The sequence below is a fragment of the Pituophis catenifer genome, unplaced genomic scaffold (assembly GCF_029215685.1).
Source record: "Pituophis catenifer annectens isolate HBS135680 unplaced genomic scaffold, rPitCat1.0.hap2 SCAF_8, whole genome shotgun sequence".
In the NCBI taxonomy this organism is placed as follows: domain Eukaryota; kingdom Metazoa; phylum Chordata; class Lepidosauria; order Squamata; family Colubridae; genus Pituophis; species Pituophis catenifer.
Genome location: NW_027256888.1, coordinates 64,206,120 through 64,233,394, shown reverse-complemented (window position 1 = coordinate 64,233,394; position 27,275 = coordinate 64,206,120). Strand labels below are relative to the sequence as shown.

The 27,275-nt window shown below is 35.2% G+C and overlaps 1 protein-coding gene across 1 annotated transcript in view; it reads right to left on the bottom strand.

Annotated features, from left to right (window-relative positions):
* The window catches only part of STPG2 (sperm tail PG-rich repeat containing 2), a 196,667-nt gene that overhangs the window by 142,120 nt on the left and 27,272 nt on the right, over nucleotides 1–27,275 (bottom strand). Inside the window, exons 7-10 of the mRNA XM_070949093.1 lie at nucleotides 17,065–17,169; nucleotides 14,600–14,759; nucleotides 10,614–10,777; nucleotides 8,110–8,199 (exon numbers count right to left, since the gene is read on the bottom strand). Of these exons, the coding sequence (XP_070805194.1) occupies nucleotides 8,110–8,199; nucleotides 10,614–10,777; nucleotides 14,600–14,759; nucleotides 17,065–17,169 (519 nt within the window). The remainder of the gene's footprint in view (nucleotides 1–8,109; nucleotides 8,200–10,613; nucleotides 10,778–14,599; nucleotides 14,760–17,064; nucleotides 17,170–27,275) is intronic.

Here is a 27,275-nt window from a genome sequence, read left to right as displayed (position 1 = left end):
TCTGCGTGCCCCAATTCCATAGCTCTCTCGCCTTGTAGCTCAGCATAAACGTAGTACATTTATCAAAGAATCCCAAAAAAAAGATAGTTCCAATCCATTCAGTTTAAGGCCCTTTTCACATCCCAAAAGTACAGCACTGCAGAGGTCTGTCACTCTCCTCAGGATAATATAAACCAATACTTTGCCTCAACTATCTTTTCATATATTCAATCATCTCTTAAATAACTGGCATTACGCTGTTGTTTAGTTTAAAAGTTTTTGTTTTTGTGAGACCTGCTTCTTCTTTTCTTGACTTTTTGTGGGTTAGATCTCCATCCTGATTTCCTTTCTATAAATTGTATATCAACTGTTTGGTTTTCATGCTGATCTATAACTTGATCTTGTTGGTTTTGCTTTTGTGGCTTAAATCTCCATTCTGGTTCTATGAGTTGTATATCAACTGATTGATTTCCATGCTGGTCTGTAACTTGATAAGTCATCACATTAGAATCCAGAGCCGCCTCTCTTGTATTTATAAATAGTCCAGCTGAGACCTCTGAAGGAGAATCCAGAAGCGGCTCATCTACAAAGACCTCTGTAACTTGTTGTTTTTCCATTACTTCCACCTCCTTCTGCTTATCTTGAATTTCTATCTCTTGTTGATTTTGCTTTTTGAGAACCTTGTAGTAGAATTCTTCTGCTTTTTCAACAGCATTTAGCTGATATCTTTCTCCTTGATATCTCAATATTATTCCAACTGGAACGTCCCACCTGAATGAGATGTTTTGTTTCTTTAGCTCAGCCACCAAAAATCCAAATTTCTTTCTATTTTTTAGCATCTTAGGCGGCAACTCTTTATATATCCAGATCTTTCTTCCATACAATTGTAGAGTAGAATTAAAGGATTTTTGCACAATATCATTTCTTATTTCTTTATCTGTGAAGTAATCACCACATCTCTAGGCAATTGCCTTTGCTTTGCAATCCAAGAATTTACTCTATAGGCCTTGTCAATCTTACAGTTTGCATAAAGATGGCCTTTGGTTATTCTTGTGACAGACAGAATAATGTGCCAGAACTGATCAGCACTGTCCTTAATAGTAAGAATGCTCTCTGTAACTTAGATGTGATTAAGGTTGGTAATGGAGTAATCACCTTTTCTATCTTCCTATAAGTGTCATGTGAAAGCCTTAATTGTCCAAAAATATGATAGGTGGTAGAAGTCAATATCTATGGGCCCACCTGGTAATAACAATGGCATTGTTTTCTTGTTTTAAAATGTTTCAATAATTCTATAATTAAGAACTGTAAGCAGCCCAGAGTCAGTCGGTTGAGTTCGATGGCTATAGAAAATATATGAATGAATGAATGAATAAATAAATAAGAAAAGTTTTAACTTTGACTGTCAGGTAAGTAAGTAGATTAGAACTTGAATGAATTCGGGGGACGGAGAGAAAAGAGATAAATTGTGTGATTGTGAAACTAAGGGAGGGAGGGAGGTGTAAGAAATCTAAATGAAGATAATTTATTCTTCTTAGTTGGTAGCAATGAATATCTATTGTATGCATGTATGTAAATTGAATTATGAATGAAAGGAATACAATATATTTATTATTGTTATTATTAAATTTATTTGCCACCTATCTCACCATTGGGCTATGCACTTAAAAGTACATATCATACTACCTATGTTGTTCTGGATGTATATGAAACAAGGAATCCGTTGCTTGGTTAAAGTTGTATGTTACACTCCAGGGAATAGAGAAAAAATGGTAGAATGAAGACAGTTTGACGGTATTCTAACTTAATGTGATCCAGAAGAGAAATGTATTGTGCTAGTCAACATGAGTGGATGAAAATGAGATGGGACAGAAACAGATATCAGAAAATGTGAAACTGAATCAATGTTATGATTCTATGTTGAATGTCTGTTTGGGGGGGGGGGTGAGTCAGTTTCAAATATATAATTGAATCATAGTCTTTCCAGGCATGCACATGGAAAAGGAATAAATTGAACAGAATGAAGATTATTTTTTTTAATGATGAAAGGCTGAAAGGATTAGTGAAGGATTCATGAGCGATGACAAATTCTGAACATAGGACAGACCATTATTTGGTAATACCAAACATGGATATTGGGGGAAAAAATTGATGTGGAAGAAAAAAAAATAAGTGAATTACAGCAAAATAGAATGGTTACAAGAAGAATAATATGAGTCCTGTCTAAAAAAGCAATTAAAGACCATAAATTTTTCTAATTGCAACCAAATATTGCTTAACGCATTGTAAGCCGCCCTGAGTCTCCGGAGAAGGGCAGCATATAAATCAAATTTTAAAAAAATAGTATAAGGCAAAAAGAACAAATGAGGGTATGGAAGAAGCGGCTTGAAACAGTAGCAAAGTATTTCTAATTAGAAAATTAATATATTGAAGACCTACAGTAGGAAGTTGTGTTTAAAATAGCGAGGTATAGGAGTATATTTCCACCCATTGTTATGTAAAAGTTGGGCATATCAGAATAAGTTACATGAAGCAGAAAAGATAAGAAGTAGGTGTGGTAAAATGGAAGAATTGGGATTAAAAGTAAATGGTTTTTAAATGGATGTGATTGAAATACAAAAATGAGTGGGAAAATATATGATGAGTGGTTTGCTCAAACAGAAAGGAATAAATTGAACAGAATGAAGATTATTTTTTTTAATGATGAAAGGCTGAAAGGATTAGTGAAGGATTCATGAGCGATGACAAATTCTGAACATAGGACAGACCATTATTTGGTAATACCAAACATGGATATTGGGGGAAAAAATTGATGTGGAAGAAAAACAAATAAGTGAATTACAGCAAAATAGAATGGTTACAAGAAGAATAATATGAGTCCTGTCTAAAAAAGCAATTAAAGACCATAAATTTTTCTAATTGCAACCAAATATTGCTTAACGCATTGTAAGCCGCCCTGAGTCTCCGGAGAAGGGCAGCATATAAATCAAATTTTAAAAAAATAGTATAAGGCAAAAAGAACAAATGAGGGTATGGAAGAAGCGGCTTGAAACAGTAGCAAAGTATTTCTAATTAGAAAATTAATATATTGAAGACCTACAGTAGGAAGTTGTGTTTAAAATAGCGAGGTATAGGAGTATATTTCCACCCATTGTTATGTAAAAGTTGGGCATATCAGAATAAGTTACATGAAGCAGAAAAGATAAGAAGTAGGTGTGGTAAAATGGAAGAATTGGGATTAAAAGTAAATGGTTTTTAAATGGATGTGATTGAAATACAAAAATGAGTGGGAAAATATATGATGAGTGGTTTGCTCAAACAGAAAGAATGGATAATTAATATGGTTGCAGATAAATCCCAAACTGCTTAAATGTGACAATTAAAAGTCAGCCCAAAATTAATTAGCTCATTATAATATAAAAATAATATGTATTCATTCATTTTTTTTATAAAACTTCAAAAGACATCTAAGCCTAGATTTGAAGAAGGAAGAGATACAGTTATGAGAGAGATTAGTATTACTGAACAGTTCACATCTATCAATAAATGTACTTATAACAACTACTTCACTGATCTTAATATGTATATTTGCCTTTAGGAAAAGATATTTTCTTAATGTACTGAGGTTCAAAATCTTCAGAGGAAATTTGTAACTTATTATGTTTTGTTTGATATAAATAAATCTTACTTCTATTAATTTACAGTAAAATATATATTATGAAAGGATTACAAACCAATATGTGAGTGATAAATGCTGGTTGTTTTCATACACAACATGTGTATGTTTTCACATGTTGTGTATGTAAAAAATTGTAACATGTATGTTACAATTTTACAAACATTGTTTTGTTAAATACCACTACTGAATACAATTGGATTTACAATCATGTTTCATTATTTGAGCAGTTAACATTGTAAGCTATTGTGAAAGACCAAACACCCAGATTTTTGATCATCTAGTCATGATTATATATTAAATAAATAATAATAAGATATTCAATTAAGGATATCATTTGCAAAAATACTAATTTTAGCATGTTTGGTCTTGGACCATGAATACATTTTGATTGATAAAAATGTTCTTGATTAGATTCAATAAATAAACCACATTCTATGGATTAGCAAAACTTTGATTTTCATGAAAATTATCTAGAAACATTTTATTAATAATTCTAGCTATCTAGACTAACTACTGGAACCCACAACAAACTTTTTCATACAATCCCCACATTCACCAAAGGTATGCAGAGATAACATTACTCTCATTAAAGTGGGTCTAAATGTTGTTTAAATAACTTATTATCATGCTATCGTGCGTATTAAGAAATGGTGATACCTATTTGGGGGAAAATGTTGTGCAGTGGAGTGTATTTAGTTAATGTGGAAGCTTCCTATATTGTACAAGATTTAAAAATATGCATATAGATACTGTTCCATGTTCTCAATATAAATTATTTCCTCATTTCCAATTGTGTAAATAGCTGCTCAATCCATGACAATTATGAATGGACGTGAATGGTAAATCATTCAGCAAGCTGCATATAATCTTTTATTCAGGGAACAAAAGGGAGAAAATATTGCAGATAAAACAATAATCCCTGAGATATACGTAAATTCAAGTTTGCTCTTGAATCCAAATATCATACCAATCTTCAACCATCCTGCTCCACTATTTTGATTTATTATAGAAATACTTTAGAAATATTGAGAACAACCAATTCAGATAAATATGCAAGACACGCAACCCTGGGGAAGGAACAGAATTCCATTACGTTACCCACTAAAAGTAATACAATCATAGTTTTGTTTGCTTTGGCAGAACTGATAAAACAGATAAAAAGTACCCTCATGGACCATAAGGTTGTTGTTGACTCATCAAAAATAGGTACATATAAATAATCGATAAAGTACACAATTCCAATTAGGGCATGGACCTAAGGTAATTGTAGAATTAAAGGAATTGACTACAACAGTGGTTCTCAATTTGTGGTCTGTGGAACCCTGGGGGGACTACAATGTCATCACAAGGGATCTGTGAAGGCTTGAAGAAATGTTATTATTTAAATCTTGAGTTAAGTCTTGGGGGACCAGGGCTATGGTCCATGGCCACAATCGGTATTTAAAGGTGGTCCATTTGGTGAAGAAAAGGTTGAGAACCACTGGGCTACAACAGTCCTGTTCCTCATCTTGCCTTTACTAATAAGGTATTCTTGTATGGTCTGAGGAATTGCTATTAACAGCAATAATGAAGTTCTATTCTTTAGAGGATCACAGGAAAAAAGGCTATTCCCTCCTCAAGCCATTTGCAAGAACATAGCTTCCCTAATCCAAATAGGGTGCTTAAACACTGTACTATGAATATTAATAATGTAAATATACATCAAAATTATAGATAAATAAATTTCCTGCCCTTATAATTATTCCTGGACTTGCACTCTATTCTGCCATCTTAATAATTTTATATAGCAATTTTCTCTAATTAATTTTGGGACAGCAGAGTTTGCTTCTATTTCCATTGTATTCAGGGTTTTTAATGGTTTTTATGCATTAGGTTTTTTTAAAAAAGCTTTAAATTATATTTTTAATTAAACAACTATAGGAGATCAGGTACAACATATTACTTTTTTGGCATGTTATTATATGCACCATCACATCAATGTTCATAATAGTCAATTAAAACATCATAAGTTATAACTTATCGCATGAGGCCAGATACTAATATATATTGTTAATGTATGTAAATGCAAGGATATTATTTTTCAACAATATGACCTGAGCACATGGAAATGGGATTTAAGTTTAAATGTCCTTTCTTCAAAAAGAAATACTGGCTCTACTGATTTTCAGTATTCTGATATGCTTTAGTATTTAATTTTTAATCAAGTACCTGAAAACCATGTCCAGAACTGTCTGTGAAAATACTGTTAAGATTACAACATACATGCTATATTGTTTTAGTGCACACTACAGTATATTATGGTACCTAGTATATATTGTTTTAACATATAAACTACTTAAGACAGCTTTAAATAATGAAAAAAATGAAAGAATGGGAAATGGAGAATAACGAAAACTAGTACTTAGTTTTCATTATAAATCTCCTTATTCATTTGTATCTTATTTTTACTTTTAGTGCATTATCTGAAAAAATTCTACAAAAATAAAATATAAGATTTGTTCATTAGATACAAAGTTCTAGTAGTAGGCAATCATTCATAATATAATTTTAAAACAATCCTGAGTTTTTTAAAGATATATGATATATAGATGATATGGATATAAATATATAGAGAGATGTAAATATAGATAGATATGGATATAGAGATATATGTATATATCTTAAGAATTTATTTTTCCATGTGCTTCAAAAAAACAAAGCATAGTATTTGAAGAATATCTTGAAAATCCATACATAGATTAAATCATATTTAATTTTGTGAGTAATATTAATCAGATACTATGAACTGAAAGGAAAAGAATTTTTAATCTGGGCTTTGAAAGTAAAGAGACTGGGTTGTGTCCCATGATAAGGAAATGAAGGGTTAGGGTCTACAACACTATATTAGTCTACAAGTTTTTTAGAAAATGCAAGCTGATAGCAGAATGAGAAAACCAGGGGAAGGTCGGAAATACGGCACTCCAGAAGAAACTATATGGAATGGTGGACTACCTGTTATAAAAAGTAGCCTGGCTTTAGTGAAACCCCTTACGGTAATAAAAAAAACCCAACATTATTATTCTTGTTGAATTAGCAGATTTGTCAAAAGATTCTGTAATGGAATGTAATGAGGAAGTGAATCCCCAGGAAGAATGGGGTGATTCCAGAGATGAGGCAACTCAGCTCAGAAATTATGTGTGAGAGAAAGAAGGTGAAGACAGCCCCTCCCTAATAATTTACATAGTATATTGTAGATGCAGATAATGGAGTTTTAAGTCTTGCAATATTTTATCTATAGGTATGAAACAATAAAAAAAATTAGCACTGAAGAATTGCCATGTATCATTCTTGGCTTGGGGCCTCACAGATTCATGTTTTATGGCTGACTTTTCAAATACACATCCTTAAAACTTGCAAGACACACAGACAGCAAAAAATAATAATAATATTTGAACAGCTGACAAATTTATCAGTACAGGAATTATCAAGTTTTGATGTGCTACCTTAAAGAATGTAATGTTATCCATCCTAGAACTCTATCTCCATAAATAAAGAGTCCATTAGCATGGTTTTTTTTTGTTCCTATATTATTTGACCATTGTTCCTACACATACATCTTGGCTTACAACCATTCATTTACTGTTCGAACTTATAACAGCACTGAAAAACAGTGACTTACGACCATTTTTCACACTTGCAGCATCCTCATGATCACATGATCAAAATACAGACATTTGGCAACTGGCATGTACTTACGACAGTTGCAATGTTCTGGGTCATGCGATCATCTTTTGTGACCTTCTGACAAGCAAAGTCAATGGGGAAGCCAAATTCATTTAACAAACATGTTACTAATTTAACAACTGCACTGATTCGCTTAACAACTGTGGCAAGAAAGGTTGTAAAATCAGGCACAACTCACTTAATAACTGTCTTGCTCAGCACTGGAAATTTTGCGCTCAACTGTGGTCGTAAGTTGAGGACTACCTGTAATCAGTTACATTTTATAATTCCATGTTTGAATAAATACCCAAGAGATAAATTGTTGCCTTTCAATCCAAGTTAGGATGAGGACTAAGATGCAAAGTGTAATTAACACCCATCTTAAATAGCCTCAATTAAACACCTGTCTCTCGATTATATACCGTTGGGAAGGCAGATGTTTACCTAATTAACACTTCAGCTCTTAGCTGAAGAAATATGCTAGATGTGTATGTCACAATAATTTTAACTACTCAGTGTTTACCAGGTTCATAAAAATACATTATTTTATAGGCTACTGGTATAGTTTAAATATGCTCACATTTCAATAGCATTTTATCTTCATTCTGTATTAAACACTTGCAAAAATTTCCTGTTTCCCGTAAATATTGACTTCAGTGGAGTCATTCTTTTCAAGTTTACCTCTTACTCCATATTTTTATTATTCCCTGCACTATTCAGGAAAGAAATTCAGTCTGAAGATAGCTTACCGAGTGGATTACTGGAATTCTCTCAATTGCTGATACAAAAACAGATAATTCCTTTTTCTTCTTATGTGATTCTTCCACAGCTTGTTTCATCTAAAATGTGAATACATGACAATACTTTGAAGTCCAGATATGCCTTTATAATCCAGCGCAGTTTTTATTGTTTATCAAATAATTAGATTTTATTGTAAATTCATTTGTATAAATATTGTACTGTTCATAAAACCTATAAAATCCCAATACAGATTAATTCCATCAAAACTAGCATATTGTATATGAGAGGATTTAGAAAGAAATATCTGATGTTCTCTCCCATCTTCAGGACATGTCCCCACTGTGATACATTCATTCATTTCCTTCTACCAAGGTGTGTAAGTTATTTCTGATTTTAGTTACATTTGGCTAAATGAAAGGAAGGATTTCTACATAAAACTAAAACTGAATAGTATTCATTTATACCTTAGCATAAGGCAATGTAAAGGATGTACATATATATAAAAAAAAGAATATGTTTAATATTATTTCTGATAATTATATGATATTCCTTATGTCATATTTTACCTGCTTGGAGAATATTTATGTAACTTTTCATCGGTTCTGGATAATTCTTAAAGAAAGGCTTATAATATTTTATGTCTTTTGATCCTATTTTCACAGTACTTCCTACCCTCTGCTATCAAGAGGCCCATTTATAAATTTATCTATAATATAATATTAGCTCTTCAGCTTGATTAGGATCTAAGGGGAAAGTATTTACATCTGAAATATTCCAAAGAAAATTGTCCCTACAACTAATATATTTGGTAATATGTATTCATTTCCTCTTTCACATGATTATAATTCTATTAAATTAAGTTGTCAGGGAATGTTAAAGGACACCGAGGTAGTCATCCTTAATATGTTTGATAATATGAGAGTATGCGTATGAAAGATAAGAGTTTCTATGCTAATTAAAAAATATATCATTTAAGAAAGGCAAACTATGCCACCCACAACCCCATTTTTGAGGAGGGATATGATTCTCAAAGGTTAAAATGTTAGGAATTTTCAAATTATAGATACTGCTTTCTATATATATAGAAATTGTGGGTACCCTGCAGCATAAGGTTTTATGGACAATACCTTTACTCATTCTTAAACTTTCACACAATTATTTATTTAGCTTCTGATATATCTATATACATATCAAACTTTCCTAAACATCCCAGCTTTGTGTAAAAGCTGTTGACAAATTTTAAGATAAGTTATACCAGGGGTGCTATTCAGCAGGTTCTGACAGGTTCTGAAGAACCGATAGTGGAAATTCTGAGTAGTTCGGAGAACTGGCAAATACCACCTCTGGCTAGCTCCAGAGTGGGATGAGAATGGAGATTTTGCAGTATCCTTCCCCTGGAGTGGGGTGGGAATGGAGATTTTGCAGTATCCTTCTCCTGCCATACCCACCAAGCCACGCCCACAGAACCGGTAGTAAAACAATTTGAATTCCACTACTGAGTTACACTGAATTCAGTGGGGATTTACATACCTGTAGGTCTTTAGAAATCTGTAATGAGAGAAAGGAAGGGTAATGGGCAGTGGTGGGTTTCAAATTTTTTTACTACCGGTTCTGTGGGGGTGTGGTTTGGTGGGCATGGTTGTGGCTTGGTGGGCATGGCTTGGTGGGCATGGCAGGGGAAGGATACTGTAAAAACTCCATTCCCACCCCACTCCAGGGGAAGGATACTGTAAAATCCCCATTTCCTCCCGATCAACTGGGACTCGGGAGGCAGAGAATAGATGGGGGCAGGGGCAGTCAGAATTTTTACTACCGGTTCTCTGAACTACTCAAAATTTCCACTACCAGTTCTCTAGAACTGGTCAGAACCTGCTGAAAGCCACCTCTGGTAATGGGGACAGAGGAGGATAAGACTGAAAATAATTAGTTGGGAATAACAAACTAATTCCTAAATAGCAATAGCACTTAGACTTATATACTGCCTCATAGTGCTTTATAGCAATCTCTGGGTGGTTTACATTGTCAGCATATTGCCTCCAACAATCTGGGTCCTCATTTTACCGACCTTAGAAAGATGAAAGGCTGAGTCAACCTTGAGGCAGTCAGGATAGAACTCGAGACTGAAGGCAGAGTTAGCAGCCTGCCATACTGCATTCTAACCACTGCACCCCCATTGCCAATGAAGGCAATGAGAGCAAAACAATAAATTTGCATCTGCTTACACGGGTCTCAGAAGAACTAATCACCCCATGTGTGTCTGCTTCTTTGTAGAGGAATGTGAACAAAGCCCATATTAGACCACATCGGTGGTCTAATAATCCATAATTCTTATTAGAAATTGGAAAACTAAGAAGGCGATAATATCTGACATTCAGAGGTATAAAGATTTTAAATGTAGGACTTCCATATCGTAGTTAAATCGTAGTTGATCTATCGATTCTTCATGAAGAGAATTACCTTGCTCTAATTTAGAGCAAATGACAGCAAAGACAGGTGGACAAAAAAATGTTACCTGATAATCAGCTGGTCCAGGTGTAACAAAAGCTTCCCTATTAACTAAATATAACAATCGAGGAACTGTAGATCCAAATGCTCCTTTCTTTCTTGTCTCTGCGAGAACATTTTTAAAGTGGGGTGTTGCAATTCTGTAATTGAGGATATTATAAAATGCAGGACCTGCAAGTGCACAATGAAATTTAGTTAAATTAAGCAGCTTCACTTGAACCAAAATTATAAGCAAAATAAAATGATAGGTATACACATTTACCATTATTTCTGAAACCTATAAATATAATTCAATTTCAATAATTGAATAAGACTAAATTAATTGGAATTAATATTAGCTAATTGTGAATCAGAATACAGTGATAGGAGCTGAGAAATGAGCTGCAGCCTCATTTATTTATTTCATTTAAATCTATTTAAATGAATAGATAGCCACTCATCTCACAAATATGACTCTGAGTAGCTGACACAGGTACAGCTACCGTAATACCACTCAAGTTTACGACATAAGATTTTCTTGAATTGAACAGAACCAGGTTTCTTTGTTGTCATAATTTTAACTATAGTGTTCCATCATTTACATGGAATAAATTGTATAATTCATAGATTTATTCCTTTAAAAACCTGTCAAATATAATAACTTCACCCTTTTATTTTTCTTAAGTAAATATACTTCATATTAATATCATATATACTGATAAAGAGTTTTTTCTGAATACTTATTTATTTATCTAATTTATATGGTTGCCCATCTCACCAAAAGTGACTCTGAACGATGTACAATAATATTGGTTCAAGTAAACATTAATGTACAAATTATGTTTAAATTTTTCAGTAATTTAAATTATAATTTGAAGCAATTTTAGCATATGCTACCTATTTCAAATTACAATAATACTCATTTGAATATCGATTAGGAACCCATTCTATATAGATTGCTCTGAACCACAGAATCCTATCCATAAAGAACTTTATATAACTTCAGTATTAAAAGTGAACCAACTACCAAAAAAGACCATCGAAATATTAATTCTAGGCACAATGTAAACTAGAAAAAGAATAGATCAGATGACTTTCTCATCTTATGCTTTACTACCATGACAGAAAAAAAAGCTTACACTGTCACAAAACAGCTGAAGCTTAACAGATTTGGATCTGATAAGGCGTGCTTGAGAAGCCATCTGCAGAGACCTTGAACACCATCTTGACTTCAACAGATGAAAAGAAAACTATAAATCAAAATATAAAAAATACCGATGCAGAAACTCTGTAACTACTTGGAACCCGTGATACACAACTTTGTCGGGCAGGAAATTCCTTACTTAAGTTCTTCCAAAGTTACAATAAATGTTGTGTTCAGCACAAAAAAAAATGGGGGGGGGTATGTTAAAGATAAATGACAAATCTCTTGTGGGTTAGAGGACAAAAGCAAAGGTATGTCCTCGAGACACACAGGAGGAGAGCAGCAAGAAAAAGAATGTAGAAAGGACAATATATCAGAAGCTGTTTTCAAGGTAAATAAACAAAGGAAGGTCGTTCTGTCCTTTAATGATAAAGTTCATTTACATTTGCTTGCAGACAAACATTTCTAGAATGAAAACTTAATTCAAAAAAAATAGAATCTGATCGAATTTGGACTCCCTCAAAAGCAGTGGAAGGAATGCTTATTCACAGCAAAATATTTCCCAAATATCTACAGCTAGCCTATTCTGTAGTTGATTACCTATTCAAGCCTCACTCATTGCTTTGTTGGTTTTTTGTTTTTTAAAAAAAGACAGCACTCTTGAGAATAATATTAATAGATAGTATTTGTCTTAGGAGAGACTGTCATAGTGTTGATGACCTCTACAATCTTAGGATAACTAGCATGATCTGCAACACAAGGATAAATAGCTCTTTCAGACTGTCAACAAGGGTGACCTTGTCAGAGATGAAAGAGTATGAAGATGTGACATTGGCAATTGCAGCAAGTATGTAAAATAAAGTCGCATATTTTCAGGTAGCCTACAATATTTCCACGCTTGGATAATAATAAGTTATTTACTTTTAAAATTCTGGGATCAAAAGCCTATGCACCTACAGTTAAAAGCTCATCTTTTATCTACTCCTTAGAATTTAGTGATATGCAATCCTGCGGATGCCCCACCCCCACCCCCGGCCTCTTTAACTTTTCAACCTTTACATTTTTAATTTTAAGTTGGTTTTAATTATATTTTAATTCTGTTTTAATTGTTTTTTAATTTGTGAACCACCCAGAATCACTTACATGAGATAGGCAACATAGAAATTAGATAGATAGATAGGTAGGTAGATAGGTAGGTAGGTAGGTAGATAGGTAGGTAGGTAGGTAGGTAGGTAAGTAGGGAGATAGAGTTTGGAATGTCCAGTATCCTTTTTAATAACTTTTCTGTTGCTTTTGCAATGTCTGCTTATCTAAGACACACAATTAGTTGAAATCGATTGCAAGTCGATTCTCAATTTCCCTCACAAGGAGATATTCAGAATAAAGTTTCCTTTGATTGAGATACCATTAAAGAATTTTATAGTATCATTTTTACAGATATAAAAAGAGAACCCGGCTGAAACAGGCAGACCCCCATAGCAAAGAATACAACCTCCAATTTTGCTTTTAATTTCCCAAAGGGAAAATGCACCCAGTGGTTGCATCCGTTTCACCATGTGTTACAAAAACTAAAATGTGGAGAGAAGCAGATGGAGGTTAATGACTAAAATCTGACCCTTGAGGAGTAACAAGCTAAAGAGGTAAGAAATTCAACTCTGAAATCAGAAAAGGACTGAATGACAAGAAAGTTAACTGACATTCAGGAAGTCATGTTTGACCTAACAGTCTAATGTAGTAGCATACTTCTGATAAGAGCCATGAAGTGCTAGGAAGGAAGGAAGAGACAGAAAACTATTATTTAGTAATTATTATTCAGGTAATGATTAAATAAATAATGCCCCAAAGCCAATGCAAAATAAATATTAAAATCAAATTAGGACTATCAAATCAGTCAACTGCACAAGGTATTCCCAATATGCACAAGTAGCATTATAACATAAATATAATCTCTAAAGGACTATGTTTCTTTTGATCCCTTTGTAATATCAGCATGAATAAAAATTGGTTAATTAAATTATGCAATTATGTTGTCACTTCTTTAACTATAATTCTATAGATGGGAGCAAATCTAGATTTGGAAGTTTGGATTACTGAAGAAGCATGGGACCTTCATTGTCTAAAATTACAGTGAACACAACATTGTTGTGTTGTTGTAGCTGTTAAGCTGGGCTGCTAATTTGAAATTTGTCATCTTTTTCTATCCTAAAGGCATAAGGCTAGGTTGCACATGTACCCTGTTTCCCCTAAAATAAGACATCCCCTGATAATAAGCCCAATTGGGCTTTTGAGCGCATGCGCTAAATAAGCCCCCCCGAAAATATGCCCTCCCTGAAAATAAGCCCTGTCCGAAAATTTTTAAATGCATGTGTAGCCGGTCCCCGCCATTTCCTCTGGTTATGGTTAGGGAGACAGAGCTGGAAATCAGGTAAGACGGCAAGACGAGCCCCATCTTGCTCCACATGCCCCAAAATAATAAGACATCCCTGAAAATAAGGCCAAGCACTTATTTTGGGGTTCAAAAATATATAAGACAAGGTCTAATTTTCAGGGAAACACCGTATAACTGAAAAGATTCACCTTATGAGATCCTATTTATCATATTTCATACTGAATGGATCGTATGTATGGATTTCATACATATTCCTTTTAAAAGAAAATTTGGATAAGTGATATTTTACTAGTGTCAAAGCAAATTTGAATTTATGAACCAACAGAGTTCAAAAACCTAAACCACTTTACAAGACCTATGAACCTCAAGCATTGGCAATAGGCCGAAAGGATAACTGAGAGGGGGAAAGACATCAGAAGCCCAATCAACTCTACAGGGTTCCTCTTCTGACAGATTAGAGGATGAAGATATACTGATATACCTGGTGATGTTTGCAATCTGGAATCACCGGTGAATCGAACTGAGGTATGGCCAAATGGGATGCTTTTTGATCTACACGGTCTTCTCAGACATTCAAGAGCAGAGCGTGGTTCATTATATGTGCCAGGAGCTGGAGTAGAAGATTTCAGAGGGGCAAACCTCTAAGAAAATGCAAGAGAATATAAATATAGAAGTAGCAGGCAAGTCACTTATATAGTTACTGAGTAAAGAGAGGTCTATTTTCGTATAAGCAAAACAGAGTCAATGGAGAAGCTGGCAGTAAAATTGCAACTCATAATCACGTAATGTCTTAACAACTATGGCTGATTTGCTTAATGACCATGTCAGAAATGAGGTTGTAAGTCTATTGCAGTCACATGATGTCTTGCTTAGCGACAGAATTGCCATTCCCAATTGTGGTTGTTAACTGAGGACTATTTGTAGAATGCCGCAAGCTGCACGTTTGCAAATAATTCATCTATGTAACCAAGAAAGTTTGCTTTCAGAGGCATCATAAAGTATATTTATTATATAAATTCATGTAATGTTTTGTAGGACATGACCAGCCATTTTGACCAGCATTGCTAGGAGGACAGCGGGACTCTAGTGACAGCAGCAACACTGCAACTGTGATATAAGTCACTTTTCTTTTCTGTCTAAATTATGACACTGAACACACACCAGAGAACTGGGACACAGCTTGCACTTCAATCCTGCAAAACCACTTCTGTTTTTATCATTGTGATGGAACATGAACCTGTGGGTATTGCTATTTCAACCACTCCTAAATTACCAGGGTTAGATGCATAAAGATAATTATTAAATCTATATTGCAGCAAGAGATTAAAATTTGTCTGCTTGCCTGCCTGCCTGCCTGCCTGCCTGCCTGCCTGCCTATCTATCATCTATCGATCGATCGATTGATCAATCTAATTTATCAAGTTTCTATATCACCCATCTCATCTGCATGACTCTGATTATATTAAAACAGGCATGAGCAAAGATTCTGCAAAATTAAGGCAATTTTAAAATGGCAAGATGTTTGGTGACTTCAGCAAACATCTTAGGCCCCAGAACTTGGTACTCAAGTTCTGGGGCCTAACACTGCTAAGAACTATATTCGTCTCATCATGACATTTCATATCCAGAGTTCACTGACTGTTTATCCTAGCTTAATTATAAACCATATAAACCAAAATGATATTGAACAAATATATTTTATAACCTGCTCCGTTCAATGCATAAGCCAAATTTGGAAAGAATTTACTTTCCAAGAATAAGCAACAAAATATTCTTCTTTCAAATTCTTTTGTACCTGAATCCAAGAGAACACATCACCCTAAAGAAGAATCCATATAATTAGACTGAGTAATGCTCGAGAGCATTACTATTCCACTGCTATTCCAGAATTGGGGGGGGGGGGGTTGTTTTTGAATATGTAATGAAATAAGCTGTTTGTGCTCTTGTTCCTCTGTTATCTGCCCCTTATTTATATATAATTCTCAATCTTTTGACATTTTGAATTGACATTTCCATTCTCTGCATAGTGTCATACATGCAGAAACTGTTAAAAATTCTGGCAAGCACACTACTTTTTTGTGTAACATTACCATAAGAGCAGTTAGAACCATTAACAGATTGATGAGCCTCAATGCCTAGGAACTTTTCCTAGCTTTTGAAAGGACACATGAGATAGAGAGATGATAGAGATAGAGATAGAGATAGAGATAGAGATAGAGATAGAGATAGAGATAGAGATAGAGATAGAGATAGAGATAGAGATAGAGATAGAGATAGAGATAGAGATAGAGATAGAGATAGAGATAGAGATAGAGATAGAGAGGAAGGATGGATAATTATGGAGATGGATGGATAATTATGGATCTGATAAATAATCTAGTGAATAATTAGAATCTTTAAGAACTTCTGTGCAAATAGTCTGTCTGCCGGCATTGTGTTCTATTTAATGTATTTGTAAGTATCACAAGCAGGGACGCAGTGGCTCAGTGGCTAAGATCCTGACCTTGTTGATCGAAAGGTTGGCAGATCAGCGGTTCGAATCCCTAGTCTGCATAACGGGGTGAGTTCCCATTACTTGTCCCAGCTTCTGCCAACCTAGCAGTTTGAAAGCACATAAAAAAACCAAGTAGAAAAATAGGGACCCCTTTTGGTGGGAAGGTAACAGCGTTCCATGTGCCTTTGGTGTTTAGTCATGCTGGCCACATGACCACAGAGACGTCTTCGGACAGCACTGGCTCTTCGGCTTTGAAATGGAGATGAGCACCCCCCCCCAGACTAACACATGTGCAAGGGGAACCTTTACCTTTATCTAAGTATCACAAATAAACCACTGCAGACATTCCTCTACAAACAAAATCCCATAAAACTATTCTTCAAATTTCCCAAACAGGCTAACAACAATATTTAAAAAGCAGCAAATGAGAAAAAAACTATAATACGTTTTACCTCAGAAAGAGAAAGAAAAGGAACATGCTGAGCTTCATTTTTCGTGATGCAACCTGCCTTCCCAAACTCACTTTTTATATTATATTGGCCAGGACCTGGAACACCCTGAAAAACAGAAAAAATAAATAAATAGATGAAACATCCAAATGTATGACAGTTTCAAGGAGACCTAATTCTGAAGGATTACTCATTCCATTGTGAAGTTTTTAACATAATTGTTAACGTTTATGAAGTAAAAATCTACAGTTATTATTATTTGTGTCACTTGTAATACAACTTAATCAGCAAATGTCAAGTCAAAAATAAGTTACCAAATCAGCTTCACTCAATCATATGCTATAGTTCTTCTGCATTTGCTGGATGCCCCCCCCCAAAAAAATAGCTCTTCATTTGGAGTATAGGCTTGCTATAAAAGCTCTCATCAGATTAATGCATCATGCATGTATAGAACAGAAAGAGACAGGTGGACAAACTCTCAAAATGTTGAGAAGAAAACATTAGGTAAGTCCAGCCCAGACATCTAATGGACCTAGAGAACTTCTAGAGTGCATTGGGGCTCAGCAATCTGATAGGTAGTTTCTGGAAACTGACGGTAACCGGATTCTCAATAAGTTTCCACCTGAACAATCTCTGTGTACAAATTATTGGTTTATTAAAATGCACACACTGAGTTTATCAAAAAGTTCCAGGTGATGAAATTACACTTGGAAGTGTTAATGGCAAAAGGCCAATGAATTTAACAGTATAAATACAAGCTCAAGTTGGAATCTACACTATAACAATAATGGAGACGAAATGCCAATGCTTCTCCTTCCTAGTATCATATTGTGTCAGCAGACTGTCAGCTAGCTGCATTGTTCAGTGTAGTAAATTCCTTCTTGAAGGGATGTTTAGGAGTTGTTCCTGCTTTGCAACTATGCCCATTTCAACTAGCATTTTGCCAAGAAAAATATTCATATTCTCCAAAATCTTGACTCATCTTGATTGACTGGCAAATTTTCTAGCTGGGTTAATGAGCAGCCTTGTGATACCCCACAAGAGAAAGGCCATTAGATTGACATCTTCCTTCATTGCCACTGGAAGTGTCTTCCTGGACCATCTAAGAGGATTGGGAATTGGAAGCAAAAGAGTTCCATTCCTACCCTAGAAGGCAGTTCTGGTGCCAGTGAAGGATGATGTCACTCTAATGACCTTACTCTTACGAGGTATCACAATGTTGGCCCTCTCATCATTGCTGCTTAACATTTATATGAAGCCACTGAGAGGTAACAACTACCAATTTATGGCATGCTGTCATAGAGTGTTCTGCCCCAGCTACGGAACCCAAGGAATGTAGCACACACAAAACTCCAAACAAAACTCAGTTTACTTCAAAACACAGTCTTTTGCAAATGCAGCTGTTAATAAAACGTCCTTAACAACCTGCCAGAAATTCCACAGATAAGATAGAATCCTACAAGAGTTGGCTGATAGCCCAGAAACCAGGTTTGCAGAGAAAGTTCAAACTCAATGATCATCGAACAAATGGACGAACACACGTTGTTTCCTGCAGCTTTTTACAAGCTGTGTGCAAACTTAAATAGGCTAAGGGAGTGGCCGATTAGCTCCAAGCCTTACTCTCAAGGAGTAATCCTCTTGAGTAATCACTCTTGAGTAATCACTCCTGCCTTTTGGCAGCTCTGCGTGCTCGTGCATTGAGAAGAGGCTCCTCCACTTCATTCTCTTCACTTAAAGGAGGTTCTGAAGGCCTTGGCTGAATCCCTGCCTCTGGCACCACATCTTCTTCAGCCTCCTCGCTGTCCAACTCGAGCACCGGCTGCACAGGCTCCTGGCATGACACCACACCAACCTCCTCATCGCCGGAATCAGCAATAATCCGTGCAGGCCGCTGGCGGGCCACAACATAGAGCCGTGATGGTGCAGTGGTTAGAATGCAGTACTGCAAGATAATTCTGCTGACTGCCAGTTCAATTTTCACCGGCTCTGAGAGATTAGGTTGTATTAAGTTAATGAGAGAGTTTTGGATGTAAAAAGAATTTTAATGGACAGTTTCCAATGCTTAGTTGGTTATTGTTTAAAACATGCCTTCTACCTCACAACATAACGAAGTTTTCAACTGACAGTATTCATTTATATAATCACCACATAAATTTTACTTAACTCAAGACTGAAATGTATCCTGTGCTTCAATAAAAGAGGTAAACCTATGCTATATGGGCAAAAATAAGGTAATTGAATGCTAAAGGACTGAAATCAGCTAAATATGGTAAAATGTATGCTATGTAGCTATGAGACTGAAGCATATTGTGGCAATCAATCAAATTATATAAGGGAAAATGTGTTCAGATTTAGGTTATGAATGATTCATGGTACAAAATATTGCCTTTGGAATATGCATCAATTGCCCAACCTGAGAGGAACCCCCCCCCCAAATAGATTAATATATCAGGATGGCACTCAGATTACTGTGCTAAACACTTGTATAATAATAGCATGTTTCTAAACTACCAGGAGAATTCACACGAACACATATATTTCTTGTATAGAGAGCTTGTTAGCATTGCTTGATATATATCTTTATTTTAGACAGAATGGTTGATAAACTCATTGGATGGGGAATTTTTGACAAAAAGAAAAGAACTACCAATACAAGTATACTGTCAAAGGGATTGAATGTTGTACTTAAGAAGTTATAAATATTAATAAGAAAATTAGCATCAAAATAAAATTAATCTTGGGACCTTACCTACTGAAAATTCCACCAGGAGATAAATATTTTATCCTTTTTAAGAAGTCTTTCTCAGTAATCACTAATGAACCATGATTACTATTTACCTTTCACAGTAGTTCTATCATTTCCCCCCATTTAAACCTCTCTCAGAACTGTTGCAGTATCACTGCTTTTTTCTCATCTTCTGAAAGCCATTAATGGAACCAAAACACTATCCAATTCAAGGTCATCTGAATAAAAAACAGAACTCATTAACTTATTTTTCTTTTAAAAAAGAAAAAAGTGAAAGAGGTCTTGTTCACTGAAAGTATTTCCCTTCTAAGAAATAATCTATTAGAAAGCTGGAAACTCTGGATTGAAAAACAATCTCATCCTTGTTGCCCCAATTTATTGAGAATTCATCTTGTGTCATACAAAACTCAGTAAAAGCCATTGAGAACCCATCCTGTTTGGTTAGTGATGTTCTTATGTGTGACAAAACAGACTGTATCTATTAATCTGCTGAATAAAACCAGTTGAAACCTAAAATTGAAGGAGAGCTTGGAGTATTCACTGTGAACGTATCCCTTATCAGAGGACACTGCCAAAATAGCTTTTTCAATCCTTTCTTCAAAGCAATCTTCCCACAAATTAATTTACTGACTAGGACTCTAACAATTCAGTTTCTTTATGATCCACACAATAATATAAAATGATGTTTTAGAAAGCTTGGGATGTCAAAATACTACGGTGTACATATACTTGCTGATAAACTGAGAATTTTAGGTGCCAAAATACATCCAAAAAATGAATTCATCTTATCAAATGGGTTTATCCATGAGTGTTTACAGTAATGCTTTTTTTTTTGTAAAGTACACATATAAGCCCAAATACCATTTAAAAATGTGCCACCCAGAGGTAAGCCAATCGTAAAAGTTAAAACATACAAAAAATTTGAGGGTTGGCTTATTTATAGGTAGGTCATTTTTCATGGTGGTTTGAAAAATTCAATGGTCGTATTATCTATTGATGAACTTATACCCAAGTATATACAGTAAAGCAACCCCCATGCCATGGCCCACTACCAGGCCTTGAGCCCTTCAAACTGGGCCACGGAAGTTGAACCATCCAAATGGAGCTGTGTGCACACACGTGTGCTTGCCTGCCTCTCGCATGGAACCATCCCCCCTATCTCCACCCACCCACCAGACAGCCCGCAAAGCCGGAAAAGTTGGGGAACTCTGCAGTAAAGTATATTTTGTCAAGATGAACTTGAATTTTATCTTGACAAAATAATAATCATTAAGATAATAGGTAACAATAGATATTTGGCTTAACAGTTTATCCCAAACTAAGGTAGAAAGGAAAACGTATCTTTGAAAATACTTTCAGGGAATATAAGTAAGTCCCAAATGAAGTGGCTTTTAGAATCAAAAGCATAAGTCACATAACAAGTTTCTTATGTAACTCTACATGTAAGATTGGAAGAGGGGGAGAGAGAGGGAGAGAGCCAATTATGAAAGAACAAAAGGCAAGACTTTGAGACAGAACAGCATGTTTGCATGTAAAATTTTCTGTAATTTGAAAAAATTGTCATGCAGCAATGCTGAGGAGCCTCTGGGAACACCTTCCATTGCTCCAGAAGGAAGTCACTTTAATTAGGTTAAAAATTGAAGCAGTCACCCGGGCCATTGCCTCAATTTCTTTTTCTCAAAGAAAAAAAAAAAAGCACTGCTTTACATTCTCAGTACAGTTGATGACTATGCTCTCTCTATACTTTTATCTCCATGATTTTAAAATAATTCAAATATGAATATTTGTGGAAAAACATCTTGCACTGTAGCGGCCAATTACTTTAATATAAAGAAAAATTCTATGGCTTGTCAATATGTTTGTATTATTTCCTGTATCTCAAGTTCATTGATAACAGACCAATTAGGGTACTGGCATGTCAGGCTTACTTGTATTAACATCCAACATTTAATGTTAACATAAACTAAGATATTACTATTGAACATTCAAAAGCAGAATGTAAAAAGCACCAGAAAATGCTCCTTGTCTGGATTATTAAGCCAAGGGACACAGCATTGTTAGGGGTCATTCCCAAAAGATACAGTCAAAAATAATATAATCAGATATACTTTACTATGCATAGAGAATTCATAGAAGACAGAAAAAGAGTGAGAGAAAGGAATGGTCTGTTATCAGTCTGGATTTTTCATCTGTTCATCAAAAAAAGAGAAGCGTATATTTGAGGAAGTGAATTCATTTAGATGATATTTATATTAATTGGCATAAGTGAATTAAAATTGGTCTACCCATATTACTGCTAAATAGTTCAGGTCAGAAGCAAATTCACAGGATATCTTCCAATAATTCAGTTGCAGAGTAGCTGACAGCAAACGTGGGATTCAGCCAGTTTGCACCAGTTTGGGCAAACTGGTTAACTTTTTGGCCAGTTCGGAGAACCAGCTAATCCCACCTCTGGCTGGCCCCACCCACCCCACTCCTCCCAGGAATCCGCCCGTGCGTTCCATTTTGGCTTCCGATTGGTGCAGGAGGCCTTCCAGGCCCAAAACGGCATGCGGGGGGCATCATGCGCGCCCCCGCGCCCCGTTTTGGCTTCCAGAGTGGTGCAGGTGGCCTTCCAGGCTCAAAACCCCTGCTCTAGGGTGAGTTGGGAATGGAGATTTTACATGATCATCCAGCCATGCCCACCCAGCCGGTCATTAGGGCAGAGAATCGGTTATTAAATTATTTGAATCCCACCACTGGGTGACTGGTAGATCCCCATTCAACTCAACATGCCATTAACTAACCTCAGTGTATACTCATTACGGCAATTCTCTAACCAGATTATTTGTAATACAAAAAAGTACTGACTTATCAGGTTGCTTTAAAGATTGATAAGATTATAGATAAGTAGCACTTTGGAGCATTGTAGGATATATGTCACATAAGAGCAACATTAACAATCGTGCTAGAAATGACATTTGTTCAAATCACTTACTCTATTTCATAATTCACAATTTAAATTTAAATTTAAAAAGCATGCATTATATGTTACATAGTTACAAGGCATAATTATTTGGTTCACACTGCATCTTGCAAAACATTGAATAAGAGACTGTGTAACTGGGCAAATATTGGGGTACAGTAATAAGCTTAACAGTCATTAGAAATTATCAACTCATGTGTCACAATATGTTTCCCCTCTTTTTTTTCCCCTACAATACTACTGCTCGATGGCTAACCCCAAAGTTGAGATGATAAAGGTCACAAATTCAATGTCTAGCATCTCCAGTTGAAATAATTTTAAGCAGAAAGCCTCAGGAGGGCCACTGCTGATGTTTCGAAGAGTTTCTGAATAGACAGAACTAGGATCTGACTCATATATGAACATATACAGTTAAATTTTGATATTTAACACAGTTCATTACTGTGTGATTCTAATACAGTGGCAACTTTTATTTTATTTTAGTTGTAAAGTGAACGAAAAATACATTTTATGTCATTTATAAGTGGAATATATTTTAATCAATTGAAATAACACTGTAAGACATAATAAATTTCAGCACCACACCTTACCCAAGTTAAACAATTAATGCTACTTTTTATGTGCCAAGTACTAGTGACTGTTAAATAAATCACTTCTATCATGAAATATTAAACGTGTACCTTTATTATCCTATTAATTTGCTGCATTTGTAAGTTTACAAGTACGTGTTTTATTCATTCTGAGGTATATTATTTCTGACAATCAGGGTAACTGTATTCTTTATTAAATCTATTCAAAGAGTATATACCTTCTTCTCTGACATTCAGAATGTAGCCATCTATTTTTAAAAAATGGAAAACACTAACTAATCTTTATACCTTGCATTTATGTTTAAATATGTGTATGTGTTCTAATACTTCCTGTAAATATGCCTTTGTTTATGCTATAATTTAGGCAGAAGAGATACTGGGCACTTATATATAGTAAATGGTTTATAAAATATTCTGCATCTACAAGATGAGCAGAATTATTCTGAGAATAAGAAAACAGTAACAATGACAGTGTGATGAATTCTTTATTTGGGTAGAGAACAGCCATCAATTTTCCTAGCCTAATTTAATGTTTCTTCCAGAAATGCAGGATTTCAATTCCTATAATTTTCAGCCATTATGATTAAACAAGTTAAATTCTAACACCTCTTGAGGGCATCTTTGGGGGGGGGGGACCACAAAACAGCTTACTAAACTTGCAATCAATTCTTTCTTCCAAGCGTCTTCATATCATCTTGAACCTTTTTCAATATATGCATTTGATATACATACCACACCCATACAAGTGACTCCAACAGATCCCAGAAACAAAATCAAAGCTATCTGTTCAGAAAAGTGCAGTGTTAGGACCAGGTAAGATATTATTCAAAACCCTCAAACTCCCAGGCTTTTGGTAAAGGACCAAGATTGAGGAAGTCATACATCACATGATAAAGATACTAACATATGTTTATTGGGTTAGAAGAAGATATATATAGCACTGCATTATATATCTACAGTATATCTATCTGTCTCTATCTGTCCATCTCTCTCTCTCTCTCTCTCTCTCTCTCTCTCTCTTTTCTTCTATCCCAATAAACAAATGTTAATCACCAAAGCCTTTCCAAACAGCTGTTTTCACAGCTTTCCTAAAGGTCAGGAGTAAAGATACCATTCAGATCTCTGGAAAAAGGTTATTCCAGAGCATAGATGCCATGAGTGGCTTTTTGCTTTCCCCTGGATCATCCACAAGGAGGAACCTCCAAAATTTCAAGGCTAATTGTGCAAACTTGCAGGTTAAGAACAGTCATATATGATGCCTAAATTTTGCCTCTCACAGCTTTGTTTAAATAAAAAAAAATCAGTTACATGTAATATTAAGACAGCATATAATTAGGTAAGACCAGATAGGGGAGGTCTAGCCCAATGCCTACAGACACAACCATGCATATCCAATTCTTATCCAGCTATGTAGGAATACTGTATAAAAGAAAAATCAGAACCCTGGAATTCTTAACAATCAAAATTAAAGACCTGAAAGGTAGCATCACATCTGAAAAACCAATAAGGCATACTTAGAAATCAACAAGACATACATAGTCATAAACAAGAGACAGAATATAGCATTTTTTATTTATTTTTTTATGTATCATGAAAATGTATAATATATATTTATAAACAAAAAATAAAAACTTGGTAAAGTTTAGCTGCTGGTTATATTTTATAGTTACCCAGTATGATATTCATGTGGATGTGAAATATTAAGATTCTTAAGAAAAGAATCATAAAGGAAGCTTCTTTGCTATCCAACTTCTAAGGAAAGACAAGAAGTATTGACTTAGATAAATGCAGATTGTTCATGTGTGACTTTGACATTGTAACTAGTTTTTATGGTTTCTTGTATATTGCTGCTTCGAATTACTCAAATCTCACTTTCACAGCTGACAATATAACACAAGATGGTACTAGATATAAAAGTTGAAAATGCCAGCAACAGCTATAAATGTCACCCTACCTTAACAGGTATATTAAAAAAAAACCCAGGCTTTATACTCAATTTTACAATTTCATTAGATGATGAAGTAAGGTTTCTTTAAAATATTTTTCTCTTTTGAAATTTTAAAAAAGAAGCAATTTGTATTATGATGCCATTTGATAAGTAGGTTGCATTATGCTGATTCACATGATCAAGAGGACACAAATGCCACCCAAACTCACAATGATTAGTTAATTAGATTTTTCCACAAATTATTTAGGTGGAAATTTGATCACTCAATTTTGTTATGTCTGTAATTGCATCAACACATTTCCCTGATCAAACCTGAGATTCTGTAGCTTCTGCGCGCGCGATCCTGCTGCGAACCGGTAATAAAGGTAAGTGGAACCCACCCCTGGTTAAGATTGCATCCCACAATCACATGGCTGCTATATGCAACATCTTTTGCCTGTTTCCATGCATTTTGCTTCCATGCTGTACATTTGTTCTTTAAAGTTCTTACTTTTCTCTTTCTGAAAAAGTCATCAGCTCCCTCCAGCTACACGTTCCTTGGTTTTCCTCCTCCTTTTCTATTGATCACTAATCCTTCATATTATTTCTTTTGCAATTCATTTCTTATTCATTCTCTCTATATCACCTGAGGATAACTCACTCTGTTTTCAGTCTACATGCACTGATCATCCATAATTCTGGACCGCAAGTCTTCTTTTAACAATCAGGTACTCTCTTCCCATTCAATTTACCCGAGTGTTTCTCCTAACGTGTCCAACATTCGCTTCCTCATATGAAAATGGGCAGAACCCTTCCATTTTTATTTCTTTTGACAAATCTCTTCTTCTTGTGCCAAATCCGTCATTGGACATTGGCGATCATATTGGCAATAATATTTTTATCAACAGCCGCATGAAAAAATGAGTAGTATTTAACAAATACTACTCATTTTTTAGCACAGGCCATATATTACCCACTACCTTTCACCAGCATCTGCAGTTTCCGTCTAAAACTTTCTCCTTCCATTGTCCCATCTTTAGTAAATGTAAATGTAGAAAAAACAACTGTTGGGTTAAAAAAATGAAGGCTATTGTTTAGCGCATTGTAAGTCGCCCTGAGTCTCCGGAGAAGGCTTATCATTCAAAACAAGCAACATCTCATTGCTAGATTTGTTGTTGTTGTTGTTAGTTGTGAAGTCATGTCCGACTCATCGCAACCCCATGGACAACGTTCCTCCAGGCCTTCCTGTCCTCTACCATCCTCTGAAGTCCGTTTAAGCTCACACCTACTGCTTCAGTGACTCCATCCAGCCACCTCATTCTCTGTCATCCCATTCTTCTGTTGCCCTCAATCTTTCTCAGCATTAGGCTCTTCTCCAGTGAGACCTTCTTTCACATTAGGTGGCCAAAGTATTTGAGTTTCATCTTCAGGATCTGGCCTTCTAAAGAGCATTCAGGGTTGATCTCCTCTAGGACTGACTGGTTTAATTGCCTTTCAGTACAAGGGACTCGGAGGAGCCTTCTCCAGGACCATAGTTCAAAGGCCTCAATTCTTTGGCGCTCAGCTTTTCTTATGGTCCAACTTTCACATACATTGCCACTGCGAAAACCATAGCCTTGACTATACACACTTTTGTTGGCAGGGTGATGCCTCTGCTTTTTAGTATGCTATCTAGATTTGTCATAGCTTTCCTCCCCAGGAGCAAGCGTCTTTTAACTGCTAGATTATTTCTCGCAAAAACAGTTATCAACATTTGTGGAAGCAATTGCAAATATTGGTAATTGCTATCTTTTGATATTTTTTCATCCAAGGTGAAAGAGTTCTATGCCACAGCAGTAACCATCAGTGCCTACAATAATATTATTCAAATTCTTCCTCTTTGCGTGTTAATACTGTGTGTCCTGCTCAGGATGACTTTGCTTGTCCTCCAGGTACACCCAAAGGGCAACATAGACAATAATGATCCATCTGTTCACTACTGGCAAC